The 20,525-nt window shown below is 39.4% G+C and overlaps 2 protein-coding genes across 7 annotated transcripts in view; both read left to right on the top strand.

Annotated features, from left to right (window-relative positions):
• Positions 1–961: 961 nt before the first annotated feature.
• srsf4 (serine and arginine rich splicing factor 4) lies at positions 962–7,103 on the top strand. 2 transcript variants are annotated; one of them, XM_072675470.1, is made up of 7 exons: positions 962–1,143; positions 1,696–1,838; positions 2,172–2,281; positions 2,900–3,120; positions 4,400–4,441; positions 5,454–5,487; positions 5,793–5,913. In XM_072675470.1, the coding sequence occupies exons 1-7, from the start codon at positions 1,037–1,039 to the stop codon at positions 5,817–5,819; spliced, it is 684 nt and encodes a 227-aa protein (XP_072531571.1). In that variant the 5' UTR covers positions 962–1,036; the 3' UTR covers positions 5,820–5,913. The 2 variants fall into 2 exon arrangements, with proteins under 2 accessions (XP_072531571.1, XP_072531570.1); XM_072675469.1 differs by lacking the exon at positions 5,454–5,487 and having other exon boundaries at positions 5,793–7,103.
• A 759-nt stretch (positions 7,104–7,862) lies between these two features.
• Positions 7,863–20,525, top strand: part of tmem200b (transmembrane protein 200B) — a 36,760-nt gene continuing 24,097 nt past the window's right edge. For 2 of the 5 annotated variants that reach the window (XR_011979281.1, XM_072675468.1), the window contains exons 1-2: positions 7,863–8,213; positions 9,170–9,276. The gene's annotated coding sequence lies outside the window, so the exon portion shown is untranslated. Of the gene's footprint in view, positions 8,214–9,169; positions 9,277–18,289; positions 20,136–20,525 lie in introns of those variants that run through there. The other 3 variants (XM_072675467.1, XM_072675466.1, XM_072675464.1) reach the window with 3 other exon arrangements.

The raw sequence follows: 20,525 nt of genomic DNA, 5'->3' as shown, positions 1-20,525 counted from the left end.
ACTGTCCTGAGTCCAGACCCTACCCGAAATGTAATTTGTTAGCTAGACTATCTCTTCTTTGTGGGTAAGACTTAATAATACAGCCACACAGTTTAGATAAGGTATGCTGCTAATTAAAACGGAAGTAAAATCACTTTATTTTTAGTAACTATAAACTATAGTAAAATATAGTAACTATAGTTTCTATAATAAGACATTCTTTACTTATTTCTTTTGTTTAATAACGACTTTTCCTAAAATTACTGTGTGTTTAACATTTTACATTTCAGTCACCTCCCTGGCCATTCAGCCCCCAGTTTCTTAAAAACACTGCAGTCAAGTCAGGTGTGTGTAGCAGTACACATCTGTTTGTTGACTACTGATGTGAAATAACTGTTTTATAGTGACGTGAGTGTGCAATAATTTAAAGGTAAAAAGGTTTGCCATTTGTTACATGGAGATGGTGGGGGAGGTTTTAACAAAGGAGTCCCTGTTCCATTACTCGCACTTGCACCCTCGCTACCCTTCCGTAGGGTGTCCAATTTCTTTACATTTGCTCACAAGCGCAACCATAAACACTTGATAGCTTCGACACACTACACGCCTCAGGTCGCTGTACTGTTCAAACTATACAACTCGATCTCTCGTAATTATAAGTCGCTGTGGTGTGGCACAGTGGTTTTCATTTCTCCGTTGTGCATAAAATGATTCTGCACTCGTGAAAACACAGTAGAACCTCTTTTACATACCATGAGAGACGAGCAAAGCATACCCTAACAAGAATGAATGGCATCAAAAACAACAGTATTATATTGTTTAGAACGGACAGGAAGGTTAAAACGATGAAGAACCTCGTCGTAACGTAACCATTAGCCTATTTTATTAAACAGATAACGTCGACATGACACTGTACATTTACTCTCTGGGTGTAGCGTTACATATGTGTGGCAGTGACGCGCATGCGCGTTGCAAATTGGATTTCCTTCCCTTTTGGAATTAGCCGCCACCTAGCTTACGAACTAAAACCTAACGATTCATCCATTAGATTTATACGAAGATGTCAAGAGTTTACATTGGGAAGTTGAGCTATCGTGCAAGGGAGAGGGATGTTGAAAAGTTTTTTAAAGGATACGGAAAGATTTTGGAAGTGGACCTTAAAAATGGGTAATATGAATGTTTAATGCGTTTTGAAAGCTAGCTTAGCCAAACCCGAATTCAATCCATCTAGGTAGCCACCGTTACTTGGTAGCCACCGTTTGCGTGGTATGTTGCTAACTAACTAGCTAGGTCGATAGCTAGTTAGTTGCAAAATAAAATGCAACAGCTTAATCGTCGTATATTTTTGTGTATCTCATATGTGAATTATATCAGTAATTGCTAGCTAGCAAGCGCCACATTTCAATGTAAACTAGTAGCTTGCTTTATGATTTCATGCTAGCGTTAGTTTACCAAGTCCGGTCATCGACTTCATTGTTTTCTTTCTGTCTCACCTTGTCCCGTTAGCTAGCTATCTAGCTAGCTGAATATCCTGTGACTGATACTACTAAGTAGAGTGTGGGTGCATGTAGCCCTTTCCTACACATTATAGCTAGCACTAAGTGTTAAGTGAAAGGTCATATGATAATTATTGGAACATCGTACGTGTCACAGAGAGAAGCTAGGCACAAAATAATTGTATTTTGTTTTGGGGTGGGGGTGTTTTCCCACTTTGTCAAGGTACGGATTTGTAGAATTTGACGATGCTCGTGATGCAGATGATGCAGTATACCATTTAAACGGGAAAAACATGTGTGGAGAGAGGGTGATTGTGGAACACACCAAGGGGCCTCGACGGGATGGAAGCTACAACTCTGGAAGAAGTAAATTCTTCAATTCTTCTTCTCTGGAAGAAGTAAAATCACCAAGTATTTTTAGGCAGGACACTAAATACTTCTGAGTTTGGTTAAGTTGGTTGAACTGAATTATAAACTTAAAAGGTGCTTGAACTTTAGCCAGGTGTGCGTTAAGGTATGTTAACGTCACCATTTGGACTTCAAATCAGTCTAAAAACAGACTGAAATGATCTTGTTAAAAATATATATTGTAACAGTACAGTTATAGAAGTTGAATAGCACTGTTACTGTTTTGAGTTCTACTTTTATCATGATTATTTGCCCACCCTCACATGTGTACATGTCATTTTCACCTTAAAGGCAGCTGGTATGGGCGTGGGGGGAAGGACAGGTATGGTCCACCAACACGCACTGACTACAGATTGATTGTGGAAAATCTGTCCAGCCGCTGCAGCTGGCAAGACCTGAAGGTAAGAGTGCTAACCCATTAACTGTGCAGAAAAATTTAAAGTTTTTTTAAAAGGGGAACTTTACAAAAACGTTTATCTTGATTTAATGTCTTGATCTGTAATTAATATGAATTTGACCCTTCCTTTGCTGCACATACACACGTCTGCAAAGATGTAAAAGAACATTAGGTGAAAAAATTGTCGGATCATAAGGCCTGAATCACAGTCGTTGTTGTAGTTCATACCAAAGGTGTTGGTTTTAGATTTATGATTTTTTTTTTTAACTGCAGAATTGTTTGCAGCCATGCTCTTGTAATGTTCTGTTGTCAAACTGTACAACCCCCAAATAAGAAACCACTGGTGAATGTCAGAATCTTAAGTACGTAAGTGGTTTTTAAGCAGAAATGTCTTATTTCAGGCAGTTGATGAAAAAAGAAAAGGTCTCACAAACTGGTTTCACAAAGCATTGAATTTTATAGAATGTCATTGTGCGCTAGCATTAAAATATGTATCCACATATTGTAGGATATCCAGCTTAAACCATAAAAAACAATGTTGAAATGTGATTGTGTTTCTCTGCTGCAAATAATTAACATTAATGTGATATGTAAATGTGATCTTGTTCTTTCTCTTCTTTAGGACTATATGCGACAGGCTGGTGAGGTTACATATGCAGACACTAATAAGGGTCGCAGAAATGAGGGAGTGATTGAGTTCAGGCTGTACTCTGACATGAAGAGGGCACTGGAGAAACTGGATGGCACCGAGGTGAATGGCAGAAAGATACGCCTGATTGAAGACCGTCCCAGTGCCAGATGCAGACGGTCATATTCACGCAGTTGCAGCCGCAGCCGCTCCAGGTAGACCTCTTTTGGCAGATAGCCAGGAAACATAATTCAAAACATCATTGTAAGTATTAGGATACTTCTTAAGCTATTTATATTGTATGTTGTAAATATAAATACAATCGGCTTGTTTCTAAAATGCTAGATTTAGTCATATTTTAAGTAAAACATGGTAAGAAATGTAACGGTAATACATTGTTTTTGGGCATAAATTTGTGGAGCTACTTTTACAATACTACTTTTACAACAAACAAAAAAAAACCACACAGGAATGGTCTCCGGTAGGATTGGGCAGTATAATGGTAATACTGTATACTTTTGGTATTTTATTTTTTTCTAAATTATGACATGTTTGATTATTCAGATTTTTGTTTTGTGTCTTTTTGTATAAATGTTTCTAATTGGGCTTTTAGTCAGCCAAACTTGAATTTGTTTTGTGGTGAGCTAACTAAGCTAAGGCTAACCAGCTTCTCTCTCCTGATTTAGAGCAGTTTAACATTTGCAGTTGTTGTTGTTAGACAACTACTAATAGAACAACTACTGAATGACTGTGTTTGTTTATAAAACTGTGCTTGTTTACCCAACCCTAGTCTCAGGATGCTTTACTGTTAGCATAACACAGGACAGATGGTAGTGCACACCTTTTGTTCTTTGGACTTTCTTTTTTCCTGATGTGCAAAACCGTCTGAAGGGGGCTTCATCAGGGAAAATAACTTTACCACAGTCCTCTGCAGTCTGCGGAATGTCAGTCTGTCCTTGATGTTTTTATTGAAGAGAAGTGGCTTTGGCCTTTGCTGTCCTTCCTAAGATCAGGTGTTTGCAGATGCTCTCACGCCTTCCTGCTGCAATTCCTGGGCCACTACCTCTGCACTGGTAGGGGCCCGGTCCTGTAGCTGAATCCTTTTCAGGAGACGGTCCTGCCACTTGCTATTTTTACAACAATTTAACCTTTCTCCTCAAAATTCTTGATTGGCTGAAAGCAGTTGGGCTGTTCTTCTAATTTAGTCAGCATGACTGAGTGATATCAGTCACCTTAACACTTCTTCTTTTTTCACTGAAACGATGTTGCCAGGTAATTTTGTGGCTGGGCTGAAATACTAAATGTGCATTATGATTTGTTAAAATGTTGTTTGGGTAGTGTTCTACTTCTCACTTAAAACAAAAAAGGCTGTCATTGGGCCAAACATTTGCATATAATTGTTAATAGTATATGCAGATGTTACAAGTTATTTCAGAAAACTAATGCAGTTTCTATACAGATATTTATTTGAAAATTAATGTACCTGTGTGTTAGGTCTCGCTCCAGGAATCCCAGCAGCAGTCGCTCCTACTCTAGGTAAGTGAACACATCTGTTTATTAATCTGTGGCAGGCATATAAAATAGTTAATGTTACACTCCATCTTTGTTGCTTTAAAGCTTAAAATGTAGAAATGACACCAAATAGAAGAACTGCCTAATGTTGCTTTAAAAATTATATGGGAAAATAACCAGTATTGCTCATAGTTAAGGTAAATAAGGTATGTCTTATAAAGCTGCATAATTCTATTTACCTTTATCAGTGCCATACACACAAACATCACACGAACATGCTCCTGTGGCCTAGGTTAGAACAGCAGGCTTTGGACGGGAATCCATGGCTGAGGTGCCTCTTCATGAGGTGGCTGCTCACGGCGTGTGTTTACTGTCATTCATGGGTTAAATGCACATGTTGTATTCTGTTGTACTGTTGTACAATGGTGGTAAAATGTGTGCTTGGTTAATCATAATATTGAGTGCTTAAACTACCAAGTTGATGTCACTTCTGTGTTTTCAAATGGTCCATTACTTCTATAATGTCCAGGCATATGTGGTTTTCCTAAGGTCCCTTTGGGTGAAATAAAATTGAGGGTGACTAGAAATGTGCAGTTCATTTTTGTTTATTTTGTGTAGAACACCCGGGGCAACAACAGATCCATTTATCTAGATTATAACTACAGTGACAAACATATAGAATAAGTATTATAAATAGCTTAATTGGAGAGTTCCACAATAAATGGAAGAAGCTCAGAGTCCGGTGAGGCACCGTGTAACTTAGTCACAACCTTTCATAAAAGGTCTGTGGTTGTAGGCGCTTAATTAAAAACACCCACCCAAATGTCCATACATCTTGTTCTTTCTGTTTTGTGGAATGTAAGATCATCCTTACCCAGCGAAATTATCAAGCTTTGGTGAAGCTGATGTCTGGTGCTTGTGAGGCTTTTAGGTAGGTTAGCGCTTAAGCTAATGCCTTACCTATTAGCCTTACAAACACCCAACACATCCCTTTCATCAGAGCCTAATATCTCTTTTTTTTTTTTCTCTGGGTAAGGATGTTCTGGATGTTGGTTTCCCCTCCTGTTTGGGTAAGTGTTTTAAATTTTTCTTTGGATATCCCAAAACACATCTTTTTGCTGTGTTTAAAATCTAGATATGCTCTAATTAGCTCTAAATATTAATAAATAGCCTGTTGGCATGTTGGATTAGCACAGTGATCTACTTAATTAGCAGCGTACACAGCAGTAGCCTTCCTCAGACTGCATTCACTATTAATATGATACACTTTTGTAAGTCGCTCTAGATAAGAGCGTCTGCTAAAACTGGGTACAGGTCTGCATTGAAAATGTCATCATCTTGTGACCATTTTTTTGCTCAACTCTCTTGACCTTAGGCCCCCAGCCTTTCGATCCCGGAGTAGGTCTGTAAGCAAGAAAAATGAGAACAAGAAAAAAAGGGTCCAAGAAGTACGCAAATGTGAAGACCATCCTACCCGAGAGTCTCAAGGAGGCTGTGAGGAAGCCAGGAATCACAGCAGGAGTCGCAGCAGAGGCAAGCAGGAGAGCAAGAGGACCTGCAACAAGTCCTGCTCAATGTCCAAGTTGCATCCTTTGTCTCGTTCCGAAATGGAGAACAAAAGGTCTGGCTCCAAGACTCATGAACATGTGAGTGGTGATGAAGGAACAGCAGATAGAACCTTGAGTTCCAGATTGCGTTCTTACTCCAGATCCCGTTCTCCCTCTGCTCCCAAAGCCTGGATCGCATCCAATTCCTGCTCAAAGTCCCAGTCACACACACTAGCAAATAGTAGCTGCTCCCGATCACGCTCTAGATCCCGATCATGTTCATAATCTTGGTTGTGAGTTCTGTGTCTGCAAACCTCTTCTGTCTGTAACTTTTTTTGTTTGTTTGTTTGTTTTGATAGATATAAATAAAATGGTGGATAGGGCATTCCTTCACAGTTCCTGCAGATGCACTTTCTTGCTGCAAATCATTTATTCTTTTTTGGAGTACTCAAATCCGATGTACAACCTTATTTGCAATTGGTTTTGTCTTGGCCTGGGGGTGATGGGATTTTTGTTGAGGTGAGCTGAGCCCAATGCATCTGTCTAAAGTAACATTAATTAGAATGAGCTCATTAAATGGAATTATCCATTAAATGGTGTAAAACCTTTACCAGCTTTGGTAAGCCAGTGCCCACTGCAGCCTCTTTCTGCTCTTGGCTGAAAGTGAAAACCCAATGTGATCTGCTGTTGTAGTCTCATGCTTTGACATGCATTGAGATGTTTTTCTGCTTATCACATTTTTGGTGGTTGAGAGTTTGCATAGCCTTTCTGTCAGCTTGAACCAGTCTGGCTGTTCTCTGTTTACCTCTCTTGTAAACGACGTTTTCGTCTGGCGCTCATGTTTTTCTTTGCGCCAATTGGAGTAAACTCCAGAGACTATTGTTTATGAAAATCTGCAGTTTTTAGAAATACTCAAACCAGCCCATTAAGCACCAGCAATCATGTCACACTTTTCTCACACTCTACTGTGAAGATAATTGCATAAATGAGCAGGTGATCAGGGGTTTCGAATAAAGTGTTTGGTTGGTACAAGAACCATTGTGTTGGCCCTATTTGTATATATATTGTTGTATTTGTGTGTGTGTGTGTGTTTGTTTTATTTATATATATATATATATATATATATAACAAAACGCACACATGCATACATACTTATTACCATTACCATTCCTTCTACATCTTTTAGTAGTGCCTGCTTTTGAGGAGTCAAAACAAAATTAGTTAAAAATGAGTTTGGTTGAAAATAAGTCCTACACTTTATTACATGCAGTAAAAACATGTATTTTGCAAGAAGTAGTGTGAAGTGTAGTTGATATATTTGTGTACACTGTTCTTCTATTACGTGTTTTGGGGACATCAAATAAAAAGATTATCTGGTTTACCATGTATGTCTGGACATTTATTTTTTACTATGTGGCTTTACATTTTGGAATGATGTGCTGCTGCTCGTGGTCATTTACATAGTTATTTTCATGCACGTTTAAACTTTGTTGAAGTTGAAGTTCAATTCCATAAGAAGCCAAACCAAATATGAACTAATATAAATATAGTGTAAAGGGGGAACATATGCTTAGTCAGCTAGATTGTTGATCTCCAGCTCTGTTTAATCTGTGGCCCATGCTTTAATTTTTTATCCAATGTAACAGCCAGTGTATGTGCTTTTCCTAGCAATTCTATGCTTTCAAAGATTGTCGATTGGCGTGGGTGATTTGAAAAGACAACAGCAGTTGATAAATTTCGTCTGACCGAAAATGCTTCTGATTGTTAGCTCATATTGTAGAGGCTGCAGAGAGAGACTGCTACTGGCTATTACGACATAGTCTGCAGTGCTTTTCATGCACTTTAAGCGTTGCCCACGTACTTACATGGTCTGAGTATGAAGGAAAAGTCGTGGGGAGAAGGAGGCGCTGTGCTGGTATTTTAGCCAAAACAGAGCAAGGGGTGTTTTTTTTTGCCGAACGCGATCATCGTTTTGGCATGTGAATCGTAAAAAAGACTTTACTCGTTTTCGTATTGTTACTTAAGTTTTCAACTCTCTTGCTTGGCCGGCGTCAAGCAGCATGCTAGGCGCGGCTCTTGGTCGTCTTTGCACTCAGACGTCTCACACTGGATTTATTGTCATTTGCGAAACTTCTAATTGCTGGAAGAATAAGGAATGATCTACGAATGTGTGATCGTCCAAGGAGCGAGTGGGATACAGTGATCGTATGTGGAAACAATGAACGCAGACGATACAGAACGTAGCCAAGGCAAGTAACTTGCTGTATCAAACAAAATAAACAATGGACGGGTATCGTTAAACGTGTTGGTATGTTTTTCACCATGCCGTACATGGACTACCATTAGAATGTTTTCAGTTATGTTACTTTATGAAGATTTGACCTTAAATAAGGTCAGTAGCTTTCACGATCGTGGCTAAGCATATTGCCCAATTTTAAGTTAGCTTCAAATCGGTTTATTTTTCATATTCGCACGGGGCTTGTTTCTTCGTCTGTGTCTTTGATACACTGACAATTGCCTTTTAACGTAGCCTACGTTTTATACATATGCTTGCCAACTGGCAACTTTCTGCTGCTTAATTTAGCCAACGCAATTCACCTCGCTGGCATGTGTGTAATGCCATTGACTTATGGATCATGGTTCTTTTGCATTGGTCGACATTTGATTTTGATACGGAGTGCGCAACATGGTGAACGCATTAGGGTATGTACGACACAGCTGGATCACTTAGAAACAGAACATACGTAACTGAATATGATCTGATCAGTGTGCAAATTATCTGTTTTAGGCACGTAACCGCAGATTTTCATAGTCAAGCTAGCTGCAATCGCAGTGATCAGGTTAAAGTGTAATGGATCCGACGTGAGGCAACCAGTGCAAATTAATAATATCTCCCAATAATGAAGCATAAAACATGCTCCACGTGACGTTTTACATTTGCCAAAATTATTGCTGCCATATGCGCGCAAGAGACTTATCTCTGTGGGTCAGTATTTGAGGTATCAAATGTAATAATAATCAAACAGATGTGTCTCTATGCATTCGTAGGTAAGAATTCTGACTTGTCTGACTTGTCGCCATGAATTTGTTTGTACCTAAGTGTATTTACTAATTTAAGAAGTCGTTTAATATTAGCTTAATATTCATTAGACATAAAATGGTTTACACATTCTGCATATTGTTTAATATACTCTGTGGTTTACAGGGAAAATCTCAAAGGTCAGAGGTCTTGTAACGGCGGTACATTCAGAAACCCTTCTACTGTTCTGCACTGTCCTTTCAGCAGTGACCTAGAGCCTACATTTTAAATAAGTATGTTCCAATCCTATGACTCTCATCTAGTTTGTGGTGGCCTTTTTTACATAATATTGTTGCCAAAAGACTCTAAGAGACTACATTATTTGTTCTGTTGGTATTGTTTGTTTACCTGGGTCAAAATACTGACTTGGTGAAAGTGTCAATACCTAGAGTCCAGACCCTGCTAGATATTTAAGCATTCTTCCATGAGCCATTAGGTAAATCATTACATGTATGTCAGTTACTGTGAACATAATTGTGATACATAGTTTTCATAGCAAAGGAAAGTTTATCACCTCAAGTAATAATGGCAGTCAAAAGTTTGGACACCCCTTCTCAAAATTTCTGTTACTGTGAGCAGTTCCATAGAAGATGAACTGATCTTCCACAGAAACTGCTTATGGAATTTAAATAAAGGCTAATCGTTGGTCACAGTTCCAGTCAGTAGGTGCAAGATGTAGAGTGTTTTCGTAAGGGGTGGAGGTGTGATAAGAGATCTTTTGTGATGAGGCCAATGAGATAATGAGCATAATGGCTTGGGGTAGAAGTTGTTTCGGAACTGGCTGGTCTTCATACTTGTGTACCTCCTGCTACTGGGCAGCTGTGAGTTCAGTCAGTGGCTTGAGTAGGTGGAGTGATCTGACTTCCTCAGATAGTGGCTGTAAAATCCAGAAGCTGAACCCCGACGATTTGCCCGGCTGTGTGCAACACCCTCTGCAGAGCTTTTCCCTCAAGAGCAGTACAGTTCTCGGTACCAGGTGGTGATATAGCCTGTCAGAATGCTCTCCACAGTGCTGGTGTAAAATGTCAAAAGGATGCAGAGATTCATACTAAATCTCCTCAGCCATCTGAGGTAGAAGAAGTGCTGTTATGCCTTCATGCCACCCATATAGTGTGTTCTGTCCATGTAAGTACCTCAGTAATGTTAACACCAGGGAACGAAGCTGCTGACCCTCTCCACAGTGGTCCCGTTGATGGAGATAGGGGTGTGCACACGATCTTGCTTCCTGAAGTCCCTTATTAGCTCCTTGGTCTTGTTGATCCTTGGTCTTGGCTGATGTTTAGAAAGAGGCTCTGGTGTAGAGGGTCAGTGAGGAAGACTTAATGCTGGATGCTTACGACCTGCCATCACATGTTCCACCTGTATGCAAATTACAGTGGGTCCAGGGTTGCAGGTAGTTAGAGCAGATGAGGCCTCTAACCAGCCTCTTAATACATTTGCTTTTGATAGGGGTTAAAGCATTCAGGAAACATTTATTTCAGCTGGTAACACTGTTTTTGGAACAGGGACAATGTTGTCCAGTTGGAAACACGTTGGCACAACTGAGAGAGCAAGAGAGGTGTTAAATATAAATGATTTACAGGTGTTGAAGTGTTGAAGGATCTGTGCACATCAGCTATGGAGGTGTAGGGTGGGTGTGACTCAGCAGTGGAAGGAGCTCTCTCGGGGGGTGTGGCATGATTTGCCTTGAAATAAACATAAAAGCACACAGTGAGAACTCCCCCTGAAGTCTGTGATTTTGTGCTTTGTGTTTTGGATCTGTACTGCTGGTATGGACTTATGGAGAGCATAGCTGTCTTTTTTTATGCTCTTCTATATTTACGAATCTGAAAGCAGCACTATGTGCGCTCAAACTGTGCAAACCTCACAGTGCACCTCCTGATGAGTCCATTAGGTAGTCCAAAGTGCATGTTTTTCACATGCTGCATGAGATTCTACTACTGAGCTACTTTTCTCAGATTTGCTTTGTTAGTCACCAACAACAATGAACGCAGCAATGAGTGCCAAGCCTGTGTCAGCCTGTGGGGTTATATACAGTTGAAACCAGAAGTTAACATATACTATATAAAAAATGACACATATGCATTTTTTTCTCACTGTCTGACATGAAATCAGAATACAAGTTTTCCGTTTTAGGGCAATTAGGATTCCCAAAATTATTTCTATATGCTAAATGCCAGAATAATGAGAGAGGGAATTTTAAGGCAATTTTATTACTTTCAAAAGTTTAATTTTTTGTCAATTTTCACAGTCAATTTCATTAATTTTTGGTACCATTGCCCTTTAACTGTATGACTTGGGTCAAACGTTTTGGATATCCTTCCACAAGCTTCTCACAATAGTTGGCAGAAATATTGGCCCATTCTTCATGACAGAACTGGTGTAACTGAGCCATGTTTGTAGGTCTTGCTCACACATGCCTTTTCTGCTTTGCCCATAAATTTTCAATAGGATTGAGATCAGGGCTTTGTGGCCATATGATAAGCCATTTTGTAACAAATTTGGCAGTATGCTTCCGGTCTTTTGTCCATTTGGCAGACCCATTTGCGCCCAAGCTCTAACTTCCTGGCTGATGTCTTGAGATGTTGCTTCAGTATTTCCACATAATGTTCTTTCCTCATGATGCAAGGTTTTTTGTGAAGTGCACCAGTCCTTCCTGCAGCAATACAACATGATTTCACAGATTTCACTGTTTCACAGTTGGGATGGTGTTCTTAGGCTTCCAAGCTTTCCCCTTTTTTCTCCAAACATAACAATGGTCATTATGGCCAAACAGTTCAATTTCATGTTCATTAGACCACAGCATCTTCACAAAGTATTTTGCTTTTGTTCTTGGGTTGATATGCACATTTTGTACCAAAGCTCGTTCATCTCTGGGACAAAGAAACTGTCTCCTTCCTGAGCGGTATGATGGCTGGACATTGCCATCTTGTTTGTACTTGTTTATAATTATTTATACAGATGAACAAGGCACCTTCAGGCCTCTGGCATCTTCAGGAAATTGCACCCAAGGATGAGACAGACTTGTGCAAGTCCACAGTTCTCTTTCTGATATGTTGCCTGATTTCATTCGACTTTCCCATGATGTTACACAAATAAGCAGTGTGTTTCAGATGTGCCTTAAAATACATCCACAGGTGTATCTCTAATAAACTCAGATGTTGCAAATAAACCTATCAGAAGCTTCCAAAGACATGACATCATCACATGGGCTGTCCCAAATTGTTTAAAGGGAAAGTAATCTTAGTGTATTTAAACTTTTGACTTTAAAGAAAGTAATAAAAATTGCTTTAATATATTCCCTCTCTCATTATTGTGGCGTTTAGCAAATAGAAATAATTTTGGTAGTCCTAATTAAGACAAAATGTGAAATGTTTATTATAAATTCATGTTTGACAGTAAGAAAAAAATGCATGTCTTTTTTTATAGTGTATGTAAACTTTTGGTTTCAACTGTACACAACGTGCCTCAAAGCGATATCATAATCCAGGTCTGGAGAGCAAAAAGACTCAATAAAAGGTACATTCCGCCGATAACACCAAGCATTTTTAATCAAAAAACATACACCACCTCCTTTGTTTTTCCCAGAGAGGTCCTTTGTACTGTCTGCGTGGCGTCATTCATGTCTCTACAAGGCAGTCCCTGTCTCACGTTGGACAGAGATCCATGCCTGAAGTTCGCTCAGTTTGTTGTCCAAAGACTGTATGTTTGCTAGTAGTATGCTAGGAAGAGGGGGGTGGTGAGTGCAATGTCCCAGCCTGACGAGGATTTCGGCTTTTCTGCTTCTTTTCCGGAGGGTGCGAGGCCAGACTCTGCATTGTAAAACTCGTTGATCTGATTTACATTTACATTTAAGCCATTTAGCTGATGCTATTATCCAAAGTGACTTACAAAGTACTTAACTGTCTACTCAGTGATTACAAAAAGTGGTAAATGAAAAAGCAACATTCAGTGCAATAACACACAATTAACAAAAAACTACTTAGGCTAGAGGGAGCTCGCAACATGGCATTCATGCTTGGCTCCATCTTGGAAAATGTATTTGACTTTTATTGAAGAGTCATCAGAAGAAAACATTCCTGCGTCCACAAAACAGAATCAGCCATTTTCAAGGGAACATCTAAACAAGTTTTAACCTTGAAAAAGACCTGTAGACATTTAAAGTTAAAATATAACATTTTGGCTGCATTTGTTTTTTGCATAAATGGGCATAAATCATGAAAGACTTCTAGCTAAAAACTACATTTCCAAGCTGTGATACTTGGAAAAGGGAGTACTACTAAATACTATCAGCATGCAGCGTGCCCAAACTGTATGTGTCTTACCTGTCAAGAACATTTCTTATCATTATCTCTCCCATCATCTTTAAGGAAGTGGTCGGAAAAAAATCTGTCACTTAAACATATGGTGAAATCAAATCGTAGAAAAACACCAGTAGAACTCAGGGATATGTTTAATAGTGAAAGTAGCATTTCCACACACAAAAAAACACAGAAAACCATCTATCAGTGAGGCTAACTGATAATACGGCTTCAATTGGACTATTGAACAATTGAAGAAGGTCATGTTAATGAGTCATTTATCCTGTTCCAGAGTGATGGATACATCAGAGTAAGAAAAGAGGCAGCTGAAGTGATTCACCCATCATGCCTAGTTCCTACTGTACAAGCCTTTGGGGGCAGTGCTTTGATCTGGGGTTGCTGCAGTTGGTGAGGTCTAGGTTCAGCAACGTTATGTGCCCTTAGAATGAGGTCAGTTGACTACCTGCATATACTGAACAACCAGGTTATTCCATCAATGGATTTGTCTTCCCTGATGGCACAGGCATATTCCAAGATGACCGTGCCAGGATTCATTGAACTCAATTTGTATAAGACATGCTAGACCTAAACCCCATTGAGAATCTTTGGAATGTGCTGGAGACTCCAAAGACACTAGGTCCAAACCTCCTATCACCAATACATGATCTTGGGTAAAAAAAAAAAGAATGCAACTCTGGACAGATTTTTTTTTCAAAGTTGTGGAAACAATGTCATGGCAAGTGTGTTCAATTATCAAAGCTTAAAGCAGTCCAACTAAATATTAGTGTCGCCTTTTTGGCCAGGCAGTGTATTAATGTTCAATAGTTGTAAGTATAAAAGAGCTCAGATTATTATAAGGTGAGATTAAAGGGTATATTGCTCTAAAAAACAGAGAAAGATCAACAAGAACAAATATAATTTATAAGCTATTATTAAGCCAAATATTATTTTTGCAGCCTTAAGATAAAAAAAGACACAATAAATAAATCCATTTAATAGGAATTTTCAAAAAAGTCAAATCATATCCATCAATAATGGTAAGCCTTCACAACCAGAGGCAGCAAAGCAGATCATGCCATGATCCTGCCACCCCACTGGGATGTAGTTGTGGTGCTGGAATGCAGTGTTTGGATTTTTGGCCAAACATTTTTTATGTATCAAGCTATCTTGTATCAAACTGCCCACAAAACATTCTTCCAGTAGGCTTCTGGCTTTGTGATCTAAAGCAAACTTCAGATAATCAGCAGTGTTCTTGTTGAAGAATAGTGGCTTCTCTTGTTAAATCATTATTTTATCTGTATCAACTATATCAATTATTTGTATAGCAGTAGTCTATATCCTATACTTTGTGTCAAACGACTGATTTATGAACCCTGATTTATGACCCTGAATGACAGGTCAGTTTGATTGACAGGGCAGGTCCAGAGCATGTCCTGACACATCCTCCCAGGCCCCCACTCCACCAAGGATTTATGGCGCCAATGTCACACAGTTTGGGTCACTCAAACACAAAACATTTAAATATATTAATATTAAGAAGTGTGTTCTTGAGAAACTGTATTTATAGTTGACTTACAAAGCGCGTGAGAAACACCCCAATTCAGACACCATCTTGGAAGCAACAATGGACTCCAGCAGTCTTGGTACGTATAGTGAGTTACAGACCTTTACTTAAATTTGTGCTGTAAGAATTTTAAACAGCGTTATAATGTTTTTTCTTGTATAGGTACATCTGAGCTTGAAACAGTCAGTGTCATTAGAAGTATTGAAGGTTTATCACAACTTTGTGAAGGTATGTCTTTACATCTTATTTTATTTTATGCTGATGTTTAGTTGTTGTTATTTATTAAAATGTTTCTTACTTTTCTATAGAATCTGTGAACACAACAAGTCATTTAAATCCTCTTGGTGAGTCAAAGTTTATGTTATAATTTTGATTGTGCAGTGCATTAGTATGTAATAGTAACTATATGTTCCCTATAGGACTGACGCGTTTAGAATCTTGTAACGCTGTAACGCGTACCGCTGCCTGGATTCAAAGCTGCCCCCAATACCATTACGGCAGCTGAATCTCAGGATAACGCCACCAGTAACTACAGACTTGCACAAACAACCTTTAAGCCGTGTTTAACCAGCAGTCCGGGGAAGTCACAGCAGCATTAAAGTGGCCCAAGAGTCATCAGTGAGCTGGTATCACAAGGAAAACATGCTAGTTTTGGATCTGGTGTCGCTGATGCATCACATTCATATAGAAAGTGTCTTAGGTTGGAAGATAACCCCAAACCATTGGGTAAGACCATACAAAATAAACAATATTCATTATTTTTTTTGTAACATAATGACGGTGTGTAAATGAGTTTTATTAATTTGATTTACAGATACGATTAAGATCCGCCCGTGTATGGGTCCAGTATTGATGCTGATGTAGACAACGTTGAATGGTCTGACAAGCTACTAAAGACATGGAACGAGAACAGTTTTATCGCAAAGGAGGACGACACTGCAGCAGCGGACTAAATGATGCATTGGTTGAATCAAGAGACACTGGTGTGTGTGAATTAAGGTTCAATCAAAAACACGAACAGCAAAATCAGGTGGGCATTTGTGTCTTTTCTAACAAGAATGACGAGTTTATAACATCGATGAGACAGATGTCTCAGGAGATCACAAAAATCTCTATCGAACAACGTAGACAAGCTGCTCTAAATCACATGCATGACAATATTCTTTAAAAACCAGTTGAAGACATTAACACATTACAAACAAGTTACTGATTCTAAAATAGTTAAAGAAATGCAAGAATTGTGCAAGACCTATTGTTTAATTTAAACCAATTTTTACAGTAAAAAGGTTGTTGTTTTAGCCAAGCGCATTGGAATGGATGAATATGAGTCTATGTAGTGTTGTTTGTATGTTTCATCATACATGGAGATCAGTCTACACCCCATCATAGTGATTTAGACAGCAATACCTGCTCTAGAAAAATACTCCAGTAATAGGAAATTGTCAAACCCCGCTGCATTGTATGCTAGCCATGTATATCCCCAATATTTGGGGCATTTAAACTTTCTGATAAGACGTTCTATGCAGACTTCTCTGCTGTGAATTCCGCACCATCAAATGTAATTGCGCAAACAAAATTTGCTTCATGCTTTCGGTTTTCAAATTGCGTCTCAAAGTCAAAAAAGGTGTAGGAATTGCTGGGTTTTTTCATTTGATTGGCTGTATGTAACATTTAACTGCTCCCATGCTTCATAAATATCTCAATCATGCGGGTCGTTGTCTGACTGCTATTTATATTTATTTGATTTTGCTACAATACAAATTAGGGTTTTACTGTTAATTATTTAGAATAGTACTGATGTTTGTACTGATGAGTTGATTTATTTAACACCGGAACAACAACACTTACACTGTCTTAAACAATTATCTAGAAGTAGATGGTCTTGCAACGGGTATCCGTGATGATAGTTTTTTTACTGTAAAAATTGGTTTAAATTAAACAATAGGTCTATTAAATTTTTAGTGTGCAACTTGTTCCTTGCACAATTGTTGAATTTCTTTAACCATTTTAGAATCAGTTGTTTATGTAATGTTTTAATGTCTTCAACTGGTTTTTGAAGAATGTTGTCATGCATGTGATAATAGTAGAGCTGCTTGTCTACGTTGTTCGATAGAGATTTTTGATCTCCTAAAACATCTGTCTCATCAATGTTATAAACTCGTCATTCTTGTTAAAAAAGACACAAATGCCCACCTGATTTTGCTGTTTGTGTTCTTGATTGGACCTTAATTCACACACATCAGTGTCTCTTGATTCAACCAATGCATCATTTAGTCCGACATTCGTCACAACTGCTGCAGTGTCGTCTTCCTTTGCGGTAAAACTGTTCTCGTTCCATGTCTTCAGTAGCTCGTCAGACCATTCAACGTTGTCTACATCAGCATCAACACTGGACCCATACACAGGCGGATCTTCATTAATCAAATCTGTAAATCTTATTGATTAATAAAACTCATTTACACACAGTCACTATGTTACAAAAAATAATGAATTTTGTTTATTTTACTCAATGGTTTGGGGTTATCTTCCAACCTAAGATGCTTTCTATACGAATGTGACGCATCAGCAACACCAGATCCAAAACTAGCATGTTTTCCTTGTGATACCAGCTCACTGATGACTCTTAATGCTGCTGTGACTTCCCCGGACTGCTGGTTAAACGCGGCTTAAAGGTTTTTGGTGCGAGTCCGTAGTTACTGGTAGCATTATCCTGCGATTCAACCGCCGTAATGGTATTGGGGGCAGCTTTGAATCCAGACAGCGTTACAAGATTCGTCGCTTCAACAAAACGCGTCAGTCCTACTATAGGGAACATATAGTTACTATTACAGTTATAGTTACTATTGTGTTCACAGATTCTGTAGAAAAGTAAGAAACATTTTAATAAATAACAACAACTAAACATCAGCATAAAATAAAATAATAAGATACAAAGACATACCTTCACAAAGTTGTGATAAACCTTCAATACTTCTAATGGCACAGATTGTGACAAGCTCACATGTACCTAGACAAGAAAATGCTATTAGGTGAGAAAAAACATTATAATGCTTTTTAAAATTCTTACAGCACAAATTTAAGTAAAGGTCCGTAACTCACTATACATACCAAGAATGCTGGAGTCCATTGTTGCTACCACGATGGTGTCTAAATTGGGGGGTTTCTCACGCGTTTTGTAAGTCAACTATAAATACCGCTTCTCAAGAACAGACTTCTTAATATTAATATATTTAAATGCATTGTGTTAAAGTGACTAAAACTGTGTGACATTAGTGCCATAAATCCTGGGTAGAGTGGGGGCCTGGGGGGATGTCAGGACATGTTCCAGACCTGTCCGGTCAATCAAACTTACCTGTCACTTAGGGTCATAAATCAGGGTCATAAATCACTTGTTTGACACAAAGTGTACAATATATACACTGCTCAAAAAAATAAAGGGAACACTCAAATAACACATCCTAGATCTGAATGAATGAAACATTCTCATTGAATACTTTGTTCTGTACAAAGTTGAATGTGCTGACAACAAAATTACACAAAAATCATCAATGGAAATCAAATTTATTAACCAATGGAGGCCTGGATTTGGAGTCACACACAAAATTAAAGTGGAAAAACACACTACAGGCTGATCCAACTTTGATGGAATGTCCTTAAAACAAGTCAAAATGAGGCTCAGTATTGTGTGTGGCCTCCACGTGCCTGTATGACCTCCCTACAACGCCTGGGCATGCTCCTGATGAGGTGGCAGATGGTCTCCTGAGGGATCTCCTCCCCTGGGCTAAAGCATCTGCCAACTCCTGGACAGTCTGTGGTGCAACGTGACGTTGGTGGATGGAGCGAGACTTGATGTCAGATGTGCTCAATCGGATTCAGGTCTGGGGAACGGGCGGACCAGTCCATAGCTTTAATGCCTTCATCTTGCAGGAACTGCTGACACACTCCAGCCACATGAGGTCTAGCATTGTCCTGCATTAGGAGGAACCCAGGGCCAACCACACCAGCATATGGTCTCACAAGGGGTCTGAGGATCTCATCTCGGAACCTAATGGCAGTCAGGCTACCTCGGGCGAGCACATGGAGGGCTGTGCGGCCCTCCAAAGAAATGCCACCCCACACCATTACTGACCCACTGCCAAACCAGTCATGCTGAAGGATGTTGCAGGCAGCAGATCGCTCTCAACGGCGTCTCCAGACTCTGTCACGTCTGTCACATGTGCTCAGTGTGAACCTGCTTTCATCTGTGAAGAGCACAGGGCGCCAGTGGTGCATTTGCCAATCCTGGTGTTCTCTTGCAAATGCCAAGTGTCCTGTACGGAGTTGGGCTGTGAGCACAACCCCCCATCATCGGTTTTTATCCGTTTGTGCAGACACATGCACATTTGTGGCCTGCTGGAGGTCATTTTGCAGGGCTCTGGCAGTGCTCCTCCTGTTTTTCCTTGCACAAAGGCGAAGGTAGCGGTCCTGCTGCTGGGTTGTTGCCCTCTTACGGCCTTCTCCACGTCTCCTGGTGTACTGGCCTGTCTCCTGGTAGCACCTCCAGCCTCTGGACTCTAAGCTGACAGACACAGCAAACTTTTTTTTGCCACAGCTCGCATTGATGTGCCATCCTGGATGAGCTGCACTACCTGAGCCACTTGTGTTGGTTGTAGAGTCCGTCTCATGCTACCACGAGTGTGAAAGCACCACCAACATTCAAAAGTGATCAAAACATCAGCCAGAAAGCATAGGTACTGAGAAGTGGTCTGTGGTCCCCACCTGCAGAACCACTCCTTCATTGAGTGTGTCTTGCTAATTGCCAGTAATTTCCACCTGTTGTCTATTCCATTTGCATAACAGCATGTGAAATTTATTGTCAATCAGTGTTGCTTCCTAAGTGGACAGTTTGATTTCACAGAAGTTTGATGTACTTGGAGTTATATTGTGTTGGTTAAGTGTTCCCTTTATTTTTTGAGCAGTGTACTGCTTATAGCGCTTTTTACAACTGGTATAGTCACAAAGCACAATCAGTAATTAGTAAAAAGACAAAAACCAACAACGTAAGAAGACATGAAAACCCTGGGGGCAAGCCAAGTCTACAGTGGCAAGGAAAAACTCCCTCAGAGCTGGAGGAAGAAATCTTTGGAGGAACCAAGACTCACAAGGGGGACCCATCTTCCTCTGGTCAGAACTATTTATACATTATTGATAAAAGTCACCAAACCACCAGGACTGTTGCACTGCTCAGGTGTGAAACATATTCTTAATCATAATATAATAATCATGGTGTAGTATAACTTAATATAGTCATAGCAGTAATGGTAAGAGTAATATGAATAATGGTAGTTAATAGTGGTAGTATTAATGGTGACTGATTAGTTAAGAGTCTTAGGTTTTAACATGGTCATTAGGCAGGTAGCAGTGGCAGGAGGGTATGCAGCTTATTAAACACTAAGCCATATTATTCAGTAACTACAAGTACTTCTGGACAAACTGGTGGGGCTATTCTTTGGTAACAGAAGTTTGTAATAACACTTTCTGCCCTCCAGCGAGCTAAAGGTTGTGAGCCGCAGAAATCACATCATTTTTATGGTGGACTTAAGAGCAGCAATAGTCTTAGAGATTTACATACATTTTG

The sequence above is a fragment of the Salminus brasiliensis genome, chromosome 3, assembly GCF_030463535.1.
Source record: "Salminus brasiliensis chromosome 3, fSalBra1.hap2, whole genome shotgun sequence".
NCBI classification, from domain to species: domain Eukaryota; kingdom Metazoa; phylum Chordata; class Actinopteri; order Characiformes; family Bryconidae; genus Salminus; species Salminus brasiliensis.
Note: the sequence above shows the minus strand (reverse complement) of the source record. Positions and strands in the feature narration are given on the sequence as shown.

Bases quoted from the DNA above. Each gene is read 5' to 3' on its own strand.
- srsf4 (XM_072675469.1), top strand. From the start codon at position 1,037: ATGTCAAGAGTTTACATTGGGAAGTTGAGCTATCGTGCAAGGGAGAGG. The intron at 1,144-1,695 runs GTAATATGAATG...CACTTTGTCAAG, and splicing joins GAAGTGGACCTTAAAAATGG to GTACGGATTTGTAGAATTTG. The intron at 2,282-2,899 runs GTAAGAGTGCTA...TCTCTTCTTTAG, and splicing joins GCAGCTGGCAAGACCTGAAG to GACTATATGCGACAGGCTGG.